Source organism: Myotis nattereri (assembly GCF_964212035.1).
Source record: "Myotis nattereri genome assembly, chromosome: 18".
Taxonomy (NCBI): Eukaryota; Metazoa; Chordata; class Mammalia; order Chiroptera; family Vespertilionidae; genus Myotis; species Myotis nattereri.
Window position 1 is genome coordinate 30,789,532 of NC_138093.1, and position 16,604 is coordinate 30,806,135.

The 16,604-nt window shown below is 50.3% G+C and overlaps 2 protein-coding genes across 2 annotated transcripts in view; one reads left to right on the top strand and one right to left on the bottom strand.

Moving 5' to 3' along the window:
• LAMB3 (laminin subunit beta 3) overlaps positions 1–3,511 on the top strand; it is a 44,156-nt gene extending 40,645 nt beyond the window's left edge. Inside the window, exon 25 of the mRNA XM_081112079.1 lies at positions 1,888–3,511. Within this exon, the coding sequence (XP_080968205.1) occupies positions 1,888–2,024 (137 nt within the window). The 3' untranslated portion in view covers positions 2,025–3,511. The remainder of the gene's footprint in view (positions 1–1,887) is intronic.
• Positions 3,512–3,537: 26 nt separating this feature from the next.
• CAMK1G (calcium/calmodulin dependent protein kinase IG) overlaps positions 3,538–16,604 on the bottom strand; it is a 30,261-nt gene continuing 17,194 nt past the window's right edge. Inside the window, exons 4-13 of the mRNA XM_081112156.1 lie at positions 14,858–14,932; positions 12,315–12,453; positions 11,537–11,660; positions 10,204–10,279; positions 8,747–8,859; positions 7,921–7,999; positions 6,187–6,274; positions 5,533–5,954; positions 4,564–4,678; positions 3,538–4,412 (exon numbers count right to left, since the gene is read on the bottom strand). Of these exons, the coding sequence (XP_080968282.1) occupies positions 4,588–4,678; positions 5,533–5,954; positions 6,187–6,274; positions 7,921–7,999; positions 8,747–8,859; positions 10,204–10,279; positions 11,537–11,660; positions 12,315–12,453; positions 14,858–14,932 (1,207 nt within the window). The 3' untranslated portion in view covers positions 3,538–4,412; positions 4,564–4,587. The remainder of the gene's footprint in view (positions 4,413–4,563; positions 4,679–5,532; positions 5,955–6,186; positions 6,275–7,920; positions 8,000–8,746; positions 8,860–10,203; positions 10,280–11,536; positions 11,661–12,314; positions 12,454–14,857; positions 14,933–16,604) is intronic.

Below are 16,604 nucleotides of genomic sequence, written 5' to 3' on the forward strand. Positions count from 1 at the left end.
GCTGGGTCAGTGGGTGCGCGGTCTTGCCCATTGATGTTTCATAGGAAGATAAAGAATATGCTAATCAAATCTGTGTACAACAGGTAGTTAATACACTAGATAAGAGAACCAGTATTTTAGGAAATCTCAGACGTCTAAAAGGATGGGCTGAAACACTATGAAATTAAATAAGGAGAAAAGTTATCTTCCCCTCTGGCCTCATTTGGGCCTAAACCCACAAGTACAGCACAGGTGAGGCCTGGCTTCTCAGTGGCTAATGTAGTGAAAACACTCTATTAACCAGTAAGTGACAAGCAAGTGTGAGTTGTTACTCACCTGAAAATGACTTGAGTGTTGAGTAGCTGTAACCTTGATATAAGTCAGCCATGCATTGTTACTGGCAAAGAGCGAATACATATGAAACAGCCAAAATAAATACTGGCTCAGGGATGATATTAAAAATATTTAGAAACTATGTAAGTGTGTCATGCACTTACCAGTCAGAAAAAGCTCAGGTTGTAGCCTTGGGACAGCCGTTTAGCTGCTTGCAGAGATTTACCTTTAATTACAAGATTATAGGATGATCATGCATAGGGGCCCTAAGGAGGGGGACTGGGAACAGGACAGCAGCTGTTAAAATTTCAGTATTTTATCAGCCCATAGGCTCACATGAGTGCTCCCCAGCCGAATGTCGGCCCAGGAGCAGCCTTGTCACACTCTGCTGATAGGATCTTACCTGGAGGTGGTGTTCAGTGGTGGCTGCTACACCTTCAGAAAGGACAGTGACAAACCAAACATCAGGGGGAGAGTGACCAGGGATCAGAGGTAGAGAAGGGCTCTAGGATTACATCAAATGAGGAATGGATGAAGGAATTAAGGAGGTTTAATCTAGAGAAGATGAGTCTCAGACATTTGAAGGACTGCAATGTGGGAGGCAGAGCAAATATATTCCTATACCCCCCAGGAGATAGACCTGGGACGATGGGTATAAGCAAGAAGTGGTCAGATTCTGGCTTCATGACTAGTCTTTTTTAATTTTTAAAAAATATATTTTTATTGACTTCAGAGAGGAAGGGAGAGGGAGAGAGATAGAAACATCAATGATGAGAGAGAATCATTGATCGGCTGCCTCCTGCACGCCCCCTATGGGGGATCGAGCCCACAACCTGGGCATGTGCCCTTGACTGGAATCAAACCCAAGACCTTTTAGTCTGCAGGCCAACGCTCTATCCACTGAGCCAAACCAGCTAGGGCGATTAGTCTTTTGTTAAACAACTAGAGGTGCCTAACGTTGGAGCCTAGCGAGGCAGTGCACTCCCTCTCTATTCCTGGAAAAGTCCAGCTGCCGCCGGGTCTCGGCTCTCATGAATGTGGTAGAGGGTCTCCTGCCTAGGGTGACAGGAGAGGTAGGCCAGACTAGGCCACTTTGGGGTCCTTCAGATCCTCCATGCACAGTCTGGTGGTGTTGTGCAGAATGGACTGCAGGGAGAGGACTAGATTTATCTGGAGTGGCATTCTGGGGAGAAATTCTGCTCACTCGGCCAGCTCTTCACTGTAGGGCCCAGTTGAGGATCATTGGTGGGATGGCAGCTCTCTGGGTCCAATCGCAGCAGGTGCTAATCTTGGTGCCAGTGGCCTCCCCCATTAGCTGGGACAACAGAGGGAGCCTGGGGCAGAGGAGAAGGGTAGGGGCCATGGGATAAGTGGGGCAGGGGCTTCCTGGGTCTGGCCTCTGCCATGTTTGTTTCTCCAGCAGTGGGATAGGGTTGGAGGGGCATGGAGCTCCCCAGAGGTGATTCCTCCTGCAGGTGTTGCTTCTAGGTGGGTGGGTGGGAGAAGGAAGGGTTGGGAGTCTTTGGGGGTCTCCCCAGCCCCACCTCCTCCCCTTGCTGTTCCATCTGCCCTCAGTCATGGAGTCGGAGCTGCTGCAGGGGAGCCAGGCCATCATGCTTCGCTCGGCGGACCTGACGGGGCTGGAGAAGCACGTGGAGCAGATCCGCGACCACATCAATGAGCGGGTGCTCTACTACGCCACCTGCAAATGATGCTCCAGCTGCCAGCCCGGGCCCCACGCATCTGCCCTCTTTTTTTTTGGTGGGGGGAGCAGACTGGTTTGGAATGCTTTCCAGTTCCTTTTATGTAGCTGAAAGCACCGCCTGGACCACCCCTGGTGTGCAGCTAATGTTACTCTGGGCCGCCGCTGAGGCTGAGCGGATGGACAGCCACATGTGAGGGACACGAATGGCAGAGATGAGCCATACCTTTGTGACCAGGAGCTCTCAAATGGAGGGAGCTAGGCTGGGAAGTATCCTCGCTCTTTATTCTCCATTGAGGCTGAACCCTGGACCAACACAGAAACTTAACCCAAATGATGTACACGTGAAAAGGCCCAATAAAATCTTTGGAAAGGAGCCTGGAGGTTCAAAGAAGGAAAATAGTCTGTCTCCCATAAAGTGACGCTTTATCACATGTGTCTGCCTTCCCAGGCCTGGTGGTGTAGGAGGTGTCAGCTGCCCCATGCTGCTCCTCCAGCTTGCTCATCACCATAGGGGGACCCAGCCCCTTTGTGCCAGGGCCTGGCAGATTCCATCCTCTAGAGACCCAAGGAGCCGTTTCATCTTTAAACAATGACCTGATTTCATGTTTATAGACGAGGAATAGAAATCCAGAGAAGAGAAACAAGGTGTCCAAATTCACAGGGCTTCTAGAAGCAGCACTACGACCAGAACCTCTGTGTTTTGGGATCTCAAAGAGAAGTTGTAATGGACGTATTTGTGTGTGTGTGTGTATGTGTGTGTGTGTATGTATGTGTGTATGGGGCGTGGATATGGAAATGGCCTGAGGGTTTGTGTGCTGCCATAGCCCAGGCACTGGGCTAGACATTTATCTATAGGAACATCTTGATTGTTATTAGGCGTATTATTTATTGACACTGGGCAGGACACATGGTCTGCACTATTTCATGATGTAGGTGGCGCGGTTGTTCTCATCTGACAAATGAGGAAACCAAGGTGACACAGAGGGTTCCATCACTTCCCCAGGGTCATGGATGTGGCAGGGCAGGGCTGGGCCTCAACTTCATGCTCTTCTCATACAGCCATTAGGAGCATGGAGGCTGCAGCTGGACCACCTGGGCTCCAAGGGGTCCTTGTGAGGAGTCAATGGGTCAGTATGTTAACTCCCATCACCAAGTGCCTGGCACACCGCGTGCTCCCAGTCCATGTGTGCTAGGTCCTTCCTGGCCTCAACCTCTCCATGCACTTTCCTCTCCACACATGCCCACAAGTCCCTGAGCTGCTTCTGACTTTAGAAGAACCCCATGAGCCTGCCCAGCATGGCTCAGTGATTGAGGGTCCATCTACGGACCAGGAGGTCATGGTTTGATTCCCGGTCAGGGCACATGCCTGGTTTGCGGGCTCCATCCCCAGTAGGGGGCATGCAGGAGGCAGCAGATCAATGATTCTCTCTCATCATTGATGTTTCTATCTCTCTCCCTCTCCCTTCCTCTCTGAAGTCAATAAAAATATGTTTTAAAAAAAAGAACCAAAGGAAGCCTCATAGAGAAAAATATGTCCATTTTATTGAGCACAACACTGAGCATGAAGCCGAAAGGGGGTTGGATGGCAAGAACAGTGGGGAGTGATAAGAATGCCTGACTCTCAGGGAGAGAGAAGGGAGCAGAGGCAGAGTTACACTTACTGGCTGCAATGAAAACAGTCAACTTCCAGTTTTTACTTAATTGGGTGTGTGTGCGGAGGGCGTCTGGCCAGGATATTGCTCCTTATAGTACTTAGTCATGGTTTTCTTCCTGTATCATCTTGGAGGGTGTGGCATTGCCTTTGGACTGGGGTGGGGTAGGCTGGGGGTCTCGGCACAGTGAGGAGACAATCCTGGAGTTAGAAATTTCCCTGGAGAGCGCACAGGCAGACCGCCCAGCTGCCCGTCATTCATACGGATGGGATGGGCAGGCGACTACACTGGTGAGCCCATCCTGGCCACAGGGATGGAGGCCTGAGAGGCAGGAGCGAGTGAGTGCTGAGTGGGGAGTCTGGGTAGATGCTCCTTATGGCTTTGCTCTGAGGGTGACACAGCCTGGCCAGCCTGTTAAGCTTTTCAAGACAAACAACACAGACCTGGGCAAGAGCTACCTACGCACACTGCACAGAGCCACGGCACGTGGGGAGCGGGGCACAGAGCAGCAGGCCAGGGCCGCCTGGAAGCTGGCGGGTGCCGTTCCTCCTGCCCACAGCTTCAGAGGCCTTGTCGTCCGGAGGCTCACGCCTGGGCCTGCGGTGAGGGGCTGCCCCAGGCGGAAGTAGTTCGCTGCTTCTGACCAGAAATTGCTCCTGCCATGCCTTGCCCCGCTTGCTCCCCTCCTCCTGCTGCAGAGTAGACCCAGGTTCGGAAGGGCAGAGACGAGTTGGCCATCTCTCCTGCAGAGGAAAGGGTGCAGGGTGGAGTGGGGGTGCCCTGCTGCCACCCCTCAGACCCCATTATTGAGACTCTGGGATGGGGCTTTCCTCCTGGGATAGAAGCTCCCCCAGCAGGCTCCCCGCCCAGCCCTCCTGCCTCTAGTCCCCTCACCTGGAAGCTGCAGTGACACGGGGATCACATAATGTGACAGACTCCAGTCTGCCCCGCCCGGCAGTGGGAGCTGCCGCTGGCTTTGACCGGCACCAGGACCTCGGACTTGAAGTTCCTGGAGAGGAAGTGGGGCAGCAGGCTATGATGTCATTGATGCGGGAAGAGCCCAGATAGTTTTCAGCCCTTCCTTAGGCCAAGCATTTCAAACTCCTGGCCCGCATGCCTCCTTTATTTGGCCTGTGTTAGCCTTTGAGTTTGACATGCTTGCTCTCGGCGGTTCAGAAAGTACAAGCACTTGCAGAAAAGACAAATGACAAGCAAGTCCCCTTCCTCCCCCCAAAACACCGAGGCCCTAGAAACTCAAGGAATGTAATGCTTATTCATTCACATACACCCAGGTTGCTGCAGGCATTTATAATTCCTGTTGCTTCACCAAACTTTTATAGTGCCTCTGTGAGGCAGGCTGAGCAGGTAAATATAATTCAATGAGCCCATTTTACAGATGAGTAAAATAGAGGCTGAGACATTGATTTGTTAATGGCCACACAGCTAGTGGGTGGGAAGGACAGCATTTCCCTTGACCCCTGATCCAGAGCTCTTCCCACCCTACGGAGCTGCCTTGAGTGGGAGAGATCCTTTCATCAATTTATTTTAGCTCGTTGCCTGAATTCTTTCAGACCCAGGCTGAGTAGGGCAAGACCTGTGTCTTTGGGTGAAAATACATACTTTTGCCTGGCTGGTGTGGCTCAGTGGTTGAGCATTGACCCAGGAACCAAGAGGTCACCTGTTGGATACCCTGCAAGGGCACATGTCCAGTTTGCAGGCTCAACCCCCAGTAGGGGGCATGCAGGAAGCAGCCGATCAATGATGTTTCTCTCTCATCGATGTTTCTATCTCTCTATCCCTCTCCCTTCCTCCCTCTCTAAGCACCAATATAAAACCATATTTAAAGAAAAATAAAACACGTACTTTTTGTTGGCCTTTTTGAAGAGTGAGGGCTCAGAGCAGTAGGAGGACTTCCCTTTGCTCCCGATGCTCAAGCAGCTGGCGCAGCAGCCACAGGGCCCCACCGCCAGGGGCCCGTGCTGCATGGGCACCAGGCTGCTGCTGATGCGGAGGGAGCCGTTGATCAGGCAGTTGAGGGACCTGCCACCGGAAGCTGTGGGCCGGAGGCTGTGCTGACAGGGCAGCCGGGTCAGGGCCGGGAGGGCCACGCTCTGGTCCAGGGCGGGGGCTGCAATAATGGTGATCTCAGGGGAGCTGGGTCTCGAAGCTTCTGAGGCTTTCGTGACAGGAGGCCTGTTCTCCATCTCGGGGCGGATGCCGGGACTGTGCAGGTTCATGTGCAGCTTCCTCATGTGGTGCACCACGGTGGCTGCGTTGAAGGCTTGCTAAGGAGACAAGACCGGCCTTGGCCATCTCCAGTTTCGGAGGGCCATAGGACTCACTTTCCCTCTGCCCTGTGGCCTCTTGAAACCAAAATGCCCACTTCTCAGTTCAGAGAGGGTCCAGGGAGTGCCAGTATCTGCTAGGAACCCTCAAGGAAAGCCCTCCACTGGCTCTGCCCCAGCCCAGCTTCCAGGGGCCCAGAGCAGCCTGCGGCCTCCTGGGAGGACCACTTACCCTCCACTTGCTCTTGGCAAAGTTCTTCTGGATCTGAAGGCTGACCGATGGGTAGATGTCCCGGTGGAGGGCCGTGTTCCCGTTAATCCTGTGGATGCAGAGGGGACACCTGGATAGTGGACGCCTAAGGGAACTCAGCCAGGAGACTGTGCATGTAGGTCCAGGTTAAACCAAGAGGAGCCCAAGGAGAGGGTGGCCCACAGCAGGGAAGGCTGGAATCCAAGCTCCTCTGTCCCCTGGGAAAGTCTGCAGGGGTCTGTGCTTTGGCAAAACCAAAACTTGCTTTAGATGGAGTAGGATCAGCAAACTCCGGTGTGTAGGTCAAATCTACCTATTGCCGCTTTTGTAAAAAAAGTCTTACTGGGACATGGACATGTCCCTTCATTCAAGGATGGGCTATGGCTGCTTCTGTGCTATTAAGGCAGATTGACGAGCTGCCACAGAGGTGGCATGGCCAGCAAAGCCTAAACTATTTGCTATCTGGCTTTTTATATAAAAAGTTTACTGACCCCTGGGTCAGAGGCACTTGGGTTGTCACCATCCATTAGCTCAAAAGTTTGCTCAGAACCCACTCCCTGCTGGAAACCTTCCCCAGTGAGGCCACCCAATATAGGCGGCCCTTTTCCTGTGCCCTCAGTCTCTATTCATGCATCTTTCAGTGTTCCTCAGACACTTGCCGTGTGCACAGTCCTTGCTGGGTACTAAGCAACCCAGCGAAGGAACAGACGTGGTCCTGATCCCTGGGGGCTCGCTTCACGCCAGGGACCGAGGAACCATGGCTTCAGGGAAGGGCTGAAACCACTCTGGATCCTGAAGGATGCTACATGCAAGGCCAGAGGCAGCACCTTCCAGGTGGGGAAAATGGTCCAGTGGTCGGCAAACTGTGGCTCGCGAGCCACATGCGGCTCTTTGGCCCCTTGAGTGTGGCTCTTCCGCAAAATACTACATGCGGGCGTGCATGTACAGTGCGATTGAAACTTCGTGGCCCATGCGCAGAAGTTGGTATTTTGCAGAAGAGCCACACCCAAGGGGCCAAAGAGCCGCATGTGGCTCGCAAGCTGCAGTTTGCCAGCCACTGGTATAACCCAAGGTGCAATTCGGAAAGAGCTTGCTATATGGGGCTAGGGAAGGCAGGGGCAGAAGTATAGCTCATAGGCCTTTCCGGAACAGAGAAGGCGTGTTGGGAATCCCGGGAAGTAAAGTGGGAGGTCAGGCCAGATTAGGGAAAACCTGGAAAGACAAAGGAACCTGGGATTGCTGGGGTAGGAAACAGGGAGCTGTTGTAAGTTCTTGAGCAGGGGTGTAGCAAGAAGAAAAGGGGGTGTTCCAAGACGTTATTGACCTCCTTCATGAACTGTGATCATTCTCAGATCACCTCATATGGAACAGGTTTTGACCGCAGAGTAGAGTTCAATGATGCTCTGAGGGATAGACAGAGCTGCCTTTTGGGAACTAGGGCTGAGTGTTGCCCCCCCAGTGCTAACACAGAGCCTAGCTGCTGCCCTCGGCACTTGACTAGATGGCCAAGCCACCACCCTGGGGTCTGAGCCCACTTAATGAAATGCTGTGTGCGTCTCTGGCTGGACCTGATGAACACGCCTGTGCTCCCCGGATGCCACAACAGTGGACAGCTCAGGGCAAGCAGACTCCAGGGACACACTCCATGTGGACCGGTCAGCATGGAATCTGGGGAGCCACGGGTTGGAGATTGAGCCCACCCCAGTCCTCACTCACCAGGGGTGCCTCAGGGCCTTCTCACAGGTGTACCGCTCACTTGGGTCTTTCTCCAGCAAGTGGCAAATGAAGTCCTTGGCTAAGAGGAGCAATCAAAGACACAGCGGCTAAGGAGCAGGTTTCCTGACTGATGGAAATTCACTTCCGGCTGGTGGGTGGCAGTGAATGCATCTTTTAGCTAATTTTCCAAAGAGGCAATTTTAAGAGTCTTAAAAAGAGATTTAAAAAAAAAAAAATCCAAACCACCTAACAACAACCCACCATAAAGCACCAAAGAGAGGCTCTCCTCAGCCTCACCCACGTAGCAGTGCACGTCCGCCTCTAGTCACGAGGCCCCAGCGTGTGTATTTACACCATTCAGGGGCCTGCACACACACGTGGGCACGCATGTGAGCGCTGGCTTTTCCCAGCTCTGATCTCTACGTAATGGGTCCAACAACATGCAATGATAGCCTTTCACGCACAGGGACATGGCACGGCCTTGGTCTCGGTGTGTAAAAGGCAAAACTTGGCCTTGGGTTTGCAAGTCCTGCTGGAAGACTCCCCTGGCTGTGCCTCCTGCGCCCTCACATGGACTACCTCCCTGCTTTTCCCAGGCCGACTGTGGTTCTGTCTCCGGGGAAAGCGAAAGCATGAACCTTAGATGCGCAGAATATATTTGGCTTTTGAACCAGATAAAGATTTCTCCACCCTCCCTGGCAGCCTGTTTTCCGCAAGATTCCCCAGGGACTTTCAAGAGCTTGCTGTCATCCTTTGTTAAGCTCTTTTCTTTCGGCAGCCTCTGCCTTGGGGCTGTTATCTTGTCATTCATACCCACCGGCCTTACCTGATTCAGAAATGTCATCCCAGAATGGAGACTCAAACTCATAGTAGCCTTCTTTGATCTTCTCAAAAAGCTTAGACTCAGTTTCTTCATAGAAAGGAGGATACCCACACAACCTGCAGTGGAATAGGAGGGCCACGCTGCTGCCTCTCCCCGCGGGCCAGCCTCCCACCGGCCACACAGGCAGGCAACAAGGGTCCCCCCAGCAGTGTGATCAGGACGGGGGTCTGCCTCTGACTCAGGAACGGTGCAGGTCCCATCAAGTGTTTTTGCAGCAGCCAAAGCTTGGAACAGACAGCCCTGGAAGGCCCCTTTGGCCATTCTTCCCTCAAACCATTGCCACCTCTCTCTGTACCTCCCCTGACTCCCAGATGATGTAAAATATCTTTCTTTTTTTCCCCCTCCATTTTTTAAAAATCCTCACCCGAGGATATTTTTGCATTGATTCTTGGAGAGAGTGGAAGAGGCAGGGGAAGACAGAGAGAAACATTGATGTGAGAGAAATACATCAATTGGTTGCCTCCTGCATGAGCCATGGCCAAGGCCCAGGCCTGGGTGGAGCCTGCAACCAAGGTATGTGTCCTTGACTGGAATTGAACCCAGGACCCTTCGGTGCACAGGCTGACTCTCTATCCACTGAGCCAAACCGGCTAGGGCGATATAAAATCTCTTTAAGAAGGATGGTAGAATGTCCATCCTTGAGTGTAAGCTTCATGAGGGATTTTAAAGGCTGTTTTGTTTTTTATTAGTATTTAGTACCTAAACCAGTGATTGGCACAGGGCAGGCAGACAGTGAATATTTGTTGAGTGAATGAATGAGAGTCATTATTCATCATAAGCCAAAGAAATAGAGAACTGAATCCACATTAAGTGGTAAATAACTAACAAACAGTAGGTTATTTTTCTAAGAGCAAAGTTCACTACAAGTGAGGAGGGCTGGAGCGGGAGGGGTGGCGAGCAGGTTTGGAAAGGAGAGGCTGGGAATGTGTGGGGAGGAGCAATGACCAGGTTCATCCAGGCCACCGCTTGGCCTTGGGCTGACATCACCAGGAGGAAAATCTTAGATGTGAATATTGTGCCCACGTGGCTTCTGAGCTTCATTTGGCCTCTCCCCTTTTCACTGCTCATTCCACCGAGCAGGACTCAGCACATGCAGTAAAGGGGGCAGGAAGGTGGACTACCAGGTGGCTGAACAGTGCGTTCCTGTTGAGCTGTTTTTATTACCTGGTAGACACCAGGGCAGGTGGAGCTGTGTGCACAAGTATGTGTGTGCATATGTATATTTCTGTGCATGTGTGTGCGTGTGCATATGTGTGTACACGTGTGTGTGTGTGCACATGTATATGCCCATGCTTTGGAGGTGGATGCTACTTGAGGAGCTGAGACAGGGGACAGGAGAAGAGGGGGTGAGCAGGATCTGAGAATTCCCAGGAACTGAGCCAATGACAGCTTCTACTCACAATATGTAAGTGATGACGCCAATGGACCAGCAATCCACAGCTTTGCTGTAGGGTTTCTGGGCCAACACTTCCGGAGCTGCAAACCAAAGGCAGAGTCAAGGCTGGGGCACGACGAGAGGGCTGTGGGTTCAGGGCTGAAGGTCAGGAAGAGGCTTAGAGAAGAGGATTTATAGCGGCTGCAAACTCCCCTAGGGCAGGGACTGTCTTTCCCATCAGACTAATCTTCTTCCATCAACTAGGAGGTCCCCAGGACAGGGCCTATGACTCTGTTCAGACTGAAGATCTCAGGGCTATGTGTCACCCATTGGACTGAGTGCTTTCTGAAGGCAGACCCTGTGTCTCCCCACTCAGATTGGGGATCCCCAGGGCAGAGGCTATGGAAAAACCTGCATGTTAGGGACTGTCTCACTCTGACTAGATCAGGATCTCCATGAAGGTAGAGACTGAGTCTCCTCTGTCAAGTGAGGAGCTCCCCGAGGGCCGGCTGTACCTGTCCCATCAGTCTGTGGTGCCTTCTGAGGTCTGGGCTTAGTCTGCTTGATCGGATCGTGAGCTCCACGAGGGAATGAGCCATGTCTTCCACTGATTGGGAGCTCTGGGGCATTTATCTGTCGTCTGTATTGATCACAGACACCAGGGCTTTGTGCCCAGTGGGACTAAATACCTAATGGTAAGTACCAACCTCTCTTTTAGGGCGAGTGCCTATTCTCTCCATTGAGTCATGGTTGTACTTCCCACTTCCTAACCCCAAGCCGTTGAGGACCGGCTCAGAGGGAAGGGGCAGGAGTGGCTGCTCTGAGTCTGGACTTTCTCCCCCAGGAATCTCAGGATTGCTCTCACTTGGTATCTTGCCTGCTATTACTTTTTGGGGGGCTCTGGAAGCCTCCTGCTTAGGGAGGAGGCCCCACTTCTGCCAGTTTCCTAGGGCGTGATTTGGGGGTTCCTTAGATACAAACTCAGCACTATGCTCCCAGGATACCAACAACTGGGAGGCTGTGGTTTCCTTTCAAGTGGGAGAAAAGAAAGGCGGCTAGTGGACAGCCCTTCACTGTCTAAAGGTTTCTGAGTTTGTGACTGTGTCTCTCTCCCTTGTATAGCCTGAAAGACAAAGGCAGAAGTTGGGGTAGGCTGTGTAGGCTTGGGAGCAGCAGGGGTAGTTTAGAGATCAATGGATTGGCTGGCCCTGAACCTCATAAGTGATTGTTCTACTTGGATCATCCCTGAAATTGAACCCTGACTCCTCACAACTGTGACTCACGTCCTTCTCGGTGAATCACATCTATGTGGTCAAATGTAGCCAATTGGTCATCCTCCCTCCTGTTCCCAGACTCACCAACATAGCCTGGGGTCCCACAGGCAGTGGACATGACACCACTCTGTTCCATCTTGGACAGACCAAAGTCTGTGATCATGATCTTAGAATTCTCTTCAGGGGTGAGGTACAGCAGGTTTTCAGGCTGAGGGTGAGGAGAAATGGCATGTAGTACAGGATGTCATCATCTGAAACACACATCTCTTCTCCTCCCTGGTATATAATTTCTTAGGAAGCTGCACCCTGGGCCCCTGCCATCAAGGCCAGACTCATTTCTCGCCCATTCTCTCCTGCCTCCTACCCGCACCCTCAACTCCTGTATCCCATCATTCTGTATTTTGCTTATGGCCTTGACTCTGCTTAGCTTTACAGCCTTTTAGGTACTAATCCCCCTCTCGCCTCATTCCCGAGTACCCTGACTGTTTTTTGACAGAATTAATCTTTGGTTAACTATCTCTGACCTCTCCGAAGTTTGGCACATGCCTGGTGCAATGTTGACCCTCAGTAAGTATTTGTTACATTTGAGTACGACCGTGGCTGGGTCCCAGAAACTGTGGATTATCTCGGTAGCCAAGTAAGGTAAGGACTGGTGAAAGGTGCAGAAAAGGCTGAGGTACAAATTGACAATGATTGCTCATTCATCCAAGATTTGTTCAATCTAAGGGCAGAAAGGCCCTTAGGAGTGAGCCAGTCCAGCCCTCTCCATTTTATAGAGCTCAGACTGCCCATGACCCTAGCACCTTCCTAAAGGATCATTTCTCTGTCCTCCTCCCCCCCAAACGAGGGCCCGCCCTGGCACCTTTAAGTCTCTGTGGACGATGCCATTCTCGTGGAGGTATTTCACGGCTGACAAGACCTGCTGGATCACCAGGCTGGCATCCTTCTCTGTGTATACACCCCGCTCCAGGATCCGGTCAAAGAGCTCCCCACCAGAAACGCTGTGGGCACAGGGCAAAGGCAGGAATCCAGCTCTTATTTCAGGTCATCTGAATGGGTTTGCTCTGTAATCATGGGGACATAGCTGTGGCGAAACAGACAGGTACCCCTGACTGCGCAAGGAGGACCTGCCACTCCAGTCTCAGAATGCCTCCTTCAGGTGCCTGGAATGATATCGCTAGGGAGTCATTTCTTTGGGCCAACCATTGACCTCTCCCTGGAAACATCCTTTGAAATGTAAAATGCCCCTGGTCAGGGTTTCCCAAGAAGCCAATAATTCCTTTCTGGGAATTATTTCTTATCTGCCTTCTCTTCAGGCCTAGGATACAGGGAAGAAGAAATGATGAAAGAGAGAAGTGAAACCGAAATCAGGCAAAGAGAAGGTGTGCAAATGAGAATTCTGTGCTCATGTCGGGAATTCTTTCCTCATTTTGTCAAATTGGGCCACCTAAAGGTGAAAGGATGGGGTGGGGTTGTAGGGGTAGTTTGAGGCTCACATGGTATATGGCATCTTAGGATTTAGGGGAGTTTTAAGATCAAGTCTGACCCCCATCTCTTGAGTACCATCTAGACCAGCCGTGGGCAAACTATGGCCTGCGGGCCGGATTCGGCCCATTTGAAATGAATAAAAACTAAAAAAAAAAAAAAAAGACCGTACCCTTTTATGTAATGATGTTTACTTTGAATTTATATTAGTTCACACAAACACTCCATCCATGCTTTTGTTCTGGCCCTCCGGTCCAGTTTAAGAACCCATTGTGGCCCTCGAGTCAAAAAGTTTGCCCACCCCTGATCTAGACTATTTTTGCCTAGAAGTTTTCTAGTAAGTATTGGACACATCGGTGGCAGAGAACTCACTACCTTTTAAGAAAGACGGTCTCATCTTTTGTCACTTCAATATTTCTAGCTCTATGATGAACCGACACCCTATAGTTTCTACCGGCAGACATTAATGCCACCATTGGGTCCATGAGGGCCACACAGAACAAAAACAGCATCCTACCACATGAATCTTTTCAGGTATGTGCACTGGAATACTTTTCTAAGTCCTTCTCTCGGATAAATATCCCAGACTACTTCAACCACGAGTCAGGGGCTCCAATCCCCTTCTACTGCTCATGACATAAGATGTGGCTATGCACCCATGTGAGGACCATGCAGTACTAAAGATGTAGAATTCCTCCAATAAAAATGCACGACATCCTACTCTTTCTGCTTCTGTCCTGATGCTCTGGACTCTGTTATGGGAGCTGGAAGTCCATGAGAGAAAGTTACTTTGTCCACAACTAAGAACTCCTGACTCAGAGTATCCTGGGTCCTGGGGCTGGTGCTCTGGGAGGTTTGGTGGTTCTTCAGTGACTTCTGAATCTTCCCACCCTCATGCCATCCTTAGCCATCTGAATGACTGTGTGATAATCCTGGCTTCACTGAGGTGCCACATGGTCCCTGCTCACTTGTTATGATGCTCTGGGCCCTCCCCCAACCTTACTCCCTTGACTGCTTGCTATTGCTATTCTGTGGGCCTCAGGTGAGCCCAGGGGTTAATAGGCTGCTGAGGCCAGAGTTAGTTCATTAGAGTTTCTGAGTAATTAGCCTGTCAGCCAAAAACATTGCATCCAGTTATGCTGAAATTGCAGTGATGAGTGTGTGTGTGTGAGTGTGCGTGTACTTTATAAGTAGAATGTCTCTGAGCTCAATACTGAGTCTTTGGGAGCACTGACCAACCCTACAGCAGCCACCCTCAGGCAGAACTCTTATTTGGATATGACAGTGATGGGGAGACCTTCCTAATGAGGCAACATTTCAGTCCTACACATGAACGCACTCACAATCACAGCCTGTTTTTAACTTTGGGTGACTCCCTTTCGAGCAAGTCTTTCTTTATATTGAACTAAAATCTATCTACCTGTGGCTTCTACTCCCATAGTAATTTTACCTTGGAGTGATGTTAAAACATTTAATATCCAGTTTGCTCAACATGACTGGTCAAAATGGACGCAAGCCATGGGGCCAGAGAAGGGTTTTGGAGGCCCCAGCTTTGCCAGGCATTACCCCTTCAATTGTAGTGTTGTGGGGAGGTCGAGGGAAGGGACTGGGCCAGGAGGGAGGATGGATAGGTTAGGGTCACAGCTACTTGCTGACTGGTAGGAAATATTTTTAACAGCTAGTAAGGCTGTGCTGGTATGTACCAACTCAATAATCAACCCTAGCTTTATCCCCGGATCCATAAAGAACAGGTCCACACCCAGAGGCATACTGATCCTAAAAGGGTTCTTGGCATTCCAGATCCTCTTGAGCTAATTCTTGACATTTAATCACCATCCTTCCCTCACCACCAACCAGCCTCCTCCAGGCCTCTGAGGTTCCATGGGGCGTCTGGGGGGAAATCAGGTGACCTTTACTTACAGCTGCATGACCAGGTAGTAGTGAGTGGCGCTCTCATAGATGTCTTCCAGGGTCACAATGTTTTCATGCTTGATCCTGGGGAAAGTAAGGTCATGGTGAAAGGCATGTGAGTTAAGGTCATCTAGACCAAGGATGCTGACCCAGCCCAACTAGAGACTCTTATTTCTGTTGGAGACTTTTGATGACAATATTTAGGAAAAGAGGGTCCGTATGAAGCCTTCGTAACACATAGGCCATCACAAAGAAATCCCAGGAAAAAGATTCCCAGAGTGGTGCTCAATCCATATTTTTGAATGGATAATTGATCATCCTGCCTTTAGGGAACAAACATTTCATTTGTTACTTTAAGGATCTATTCCAACTTATTAAAAGAGAAAGTTAAAAAGACCTGAGGAAGGGTAAGGGAGCACTGACCACTAGGCTAGTCTACAACATGGGTATCCAGGTCTCTTTCAGAAACATTGCATGAAGAAAGGCTACTACAACAGGAGGGACTTAGGTTAGCGAGGCCTCCTCATGGGTAACCGTGGAGAAAGTGTTGCAAACTTTTTGTTCCAGGATATTGTGAGAAGGTAGATGCTCATTTGGGGGTTCATTTCTATGGGATGTCTTAGACCAATGATTCTCAATCAGGGGCTGTTTTGTCCCTCAGAGGACATCTGGCGATAGCTAGAGACATTTATGATCATTATGACTGGTGACGGGAGAGATGTTGCAGGCGTTCAGTGGTTAGAAGCAGAAACGCTGCTAAACATCCTCCAATGCACAGGGCAGCCCCAACACAACAAAGAATGATCTGGTCGAAAATGTCAATAGAGCTGAGGTGGGGAAATCTTGCCCCGGATGACCTTTGCTGGGATTATTCACAGGTGGGAGCAAGCAGAACAATCGTATTATCTAGACTAGAGGCTTGGCTTTCCAATCAGCAATTCAGTGTCCAGGCTGTCCAGGAAGAAAATTTCTAGGAAGTATGACTCATGGTTGTGCAACACAGGGATTAAGAACTTAGACTCTAAGTCAGTTGGGTCAGAGTTCAGATCTAGCTCAGGCATTTATTAATTGAGTAACTTTGACTGGCTTATTCAACTCTTCTTAGCCTCACTTTCCTCATCTTCAAAGATCTGTCTTATAGGGTTACATAAGTATTAAATAATGCATGTCAAATGCTTAGCACAGTGCCTGGAGAATAGTAAACACATCTTCTATATATATAAAAGGCTAATATGCAAAGTGTCCCTACATGAGTTTGACCAGGAGACCGGGAGTTCTATCGCTCTCTATGACCTGTGCTGACCACCAGGGGGTGGCGCGGAATGAAGGGAGGCCCCGATTGGCTTAGGGATCCTACCTGTGCACAATTTTTGTGCACCGGACTTCTAGTACTTAATAATACCTTTCATCTTTTAGACATTTCTAAAAATATAGACTTCTTGCAGCGGTGATCTGATGGATTCAATTATACATACAAGCTGACAAAACTAACATCAATTTGTTGATGATTCATTCACTGAACAAGTATTTATGGTTGTTTATGTATCTGTGCTGTTAGGGACTGATGATACAATACAATAATATCAAAGACCACCTAGCTTTCAATGAGCCTAGAGTCCCTCTCTGCTTTAAACAAATATTTTTACTGATTTCAGAGAGAGGAAGAGAGAGAAACATCAATGATGAGAGAGAATCATTGATCGGCTGCCTCCTGCACACCTCCTCCTGGGGATCAAGCCTGCAACCCAGGCATGGG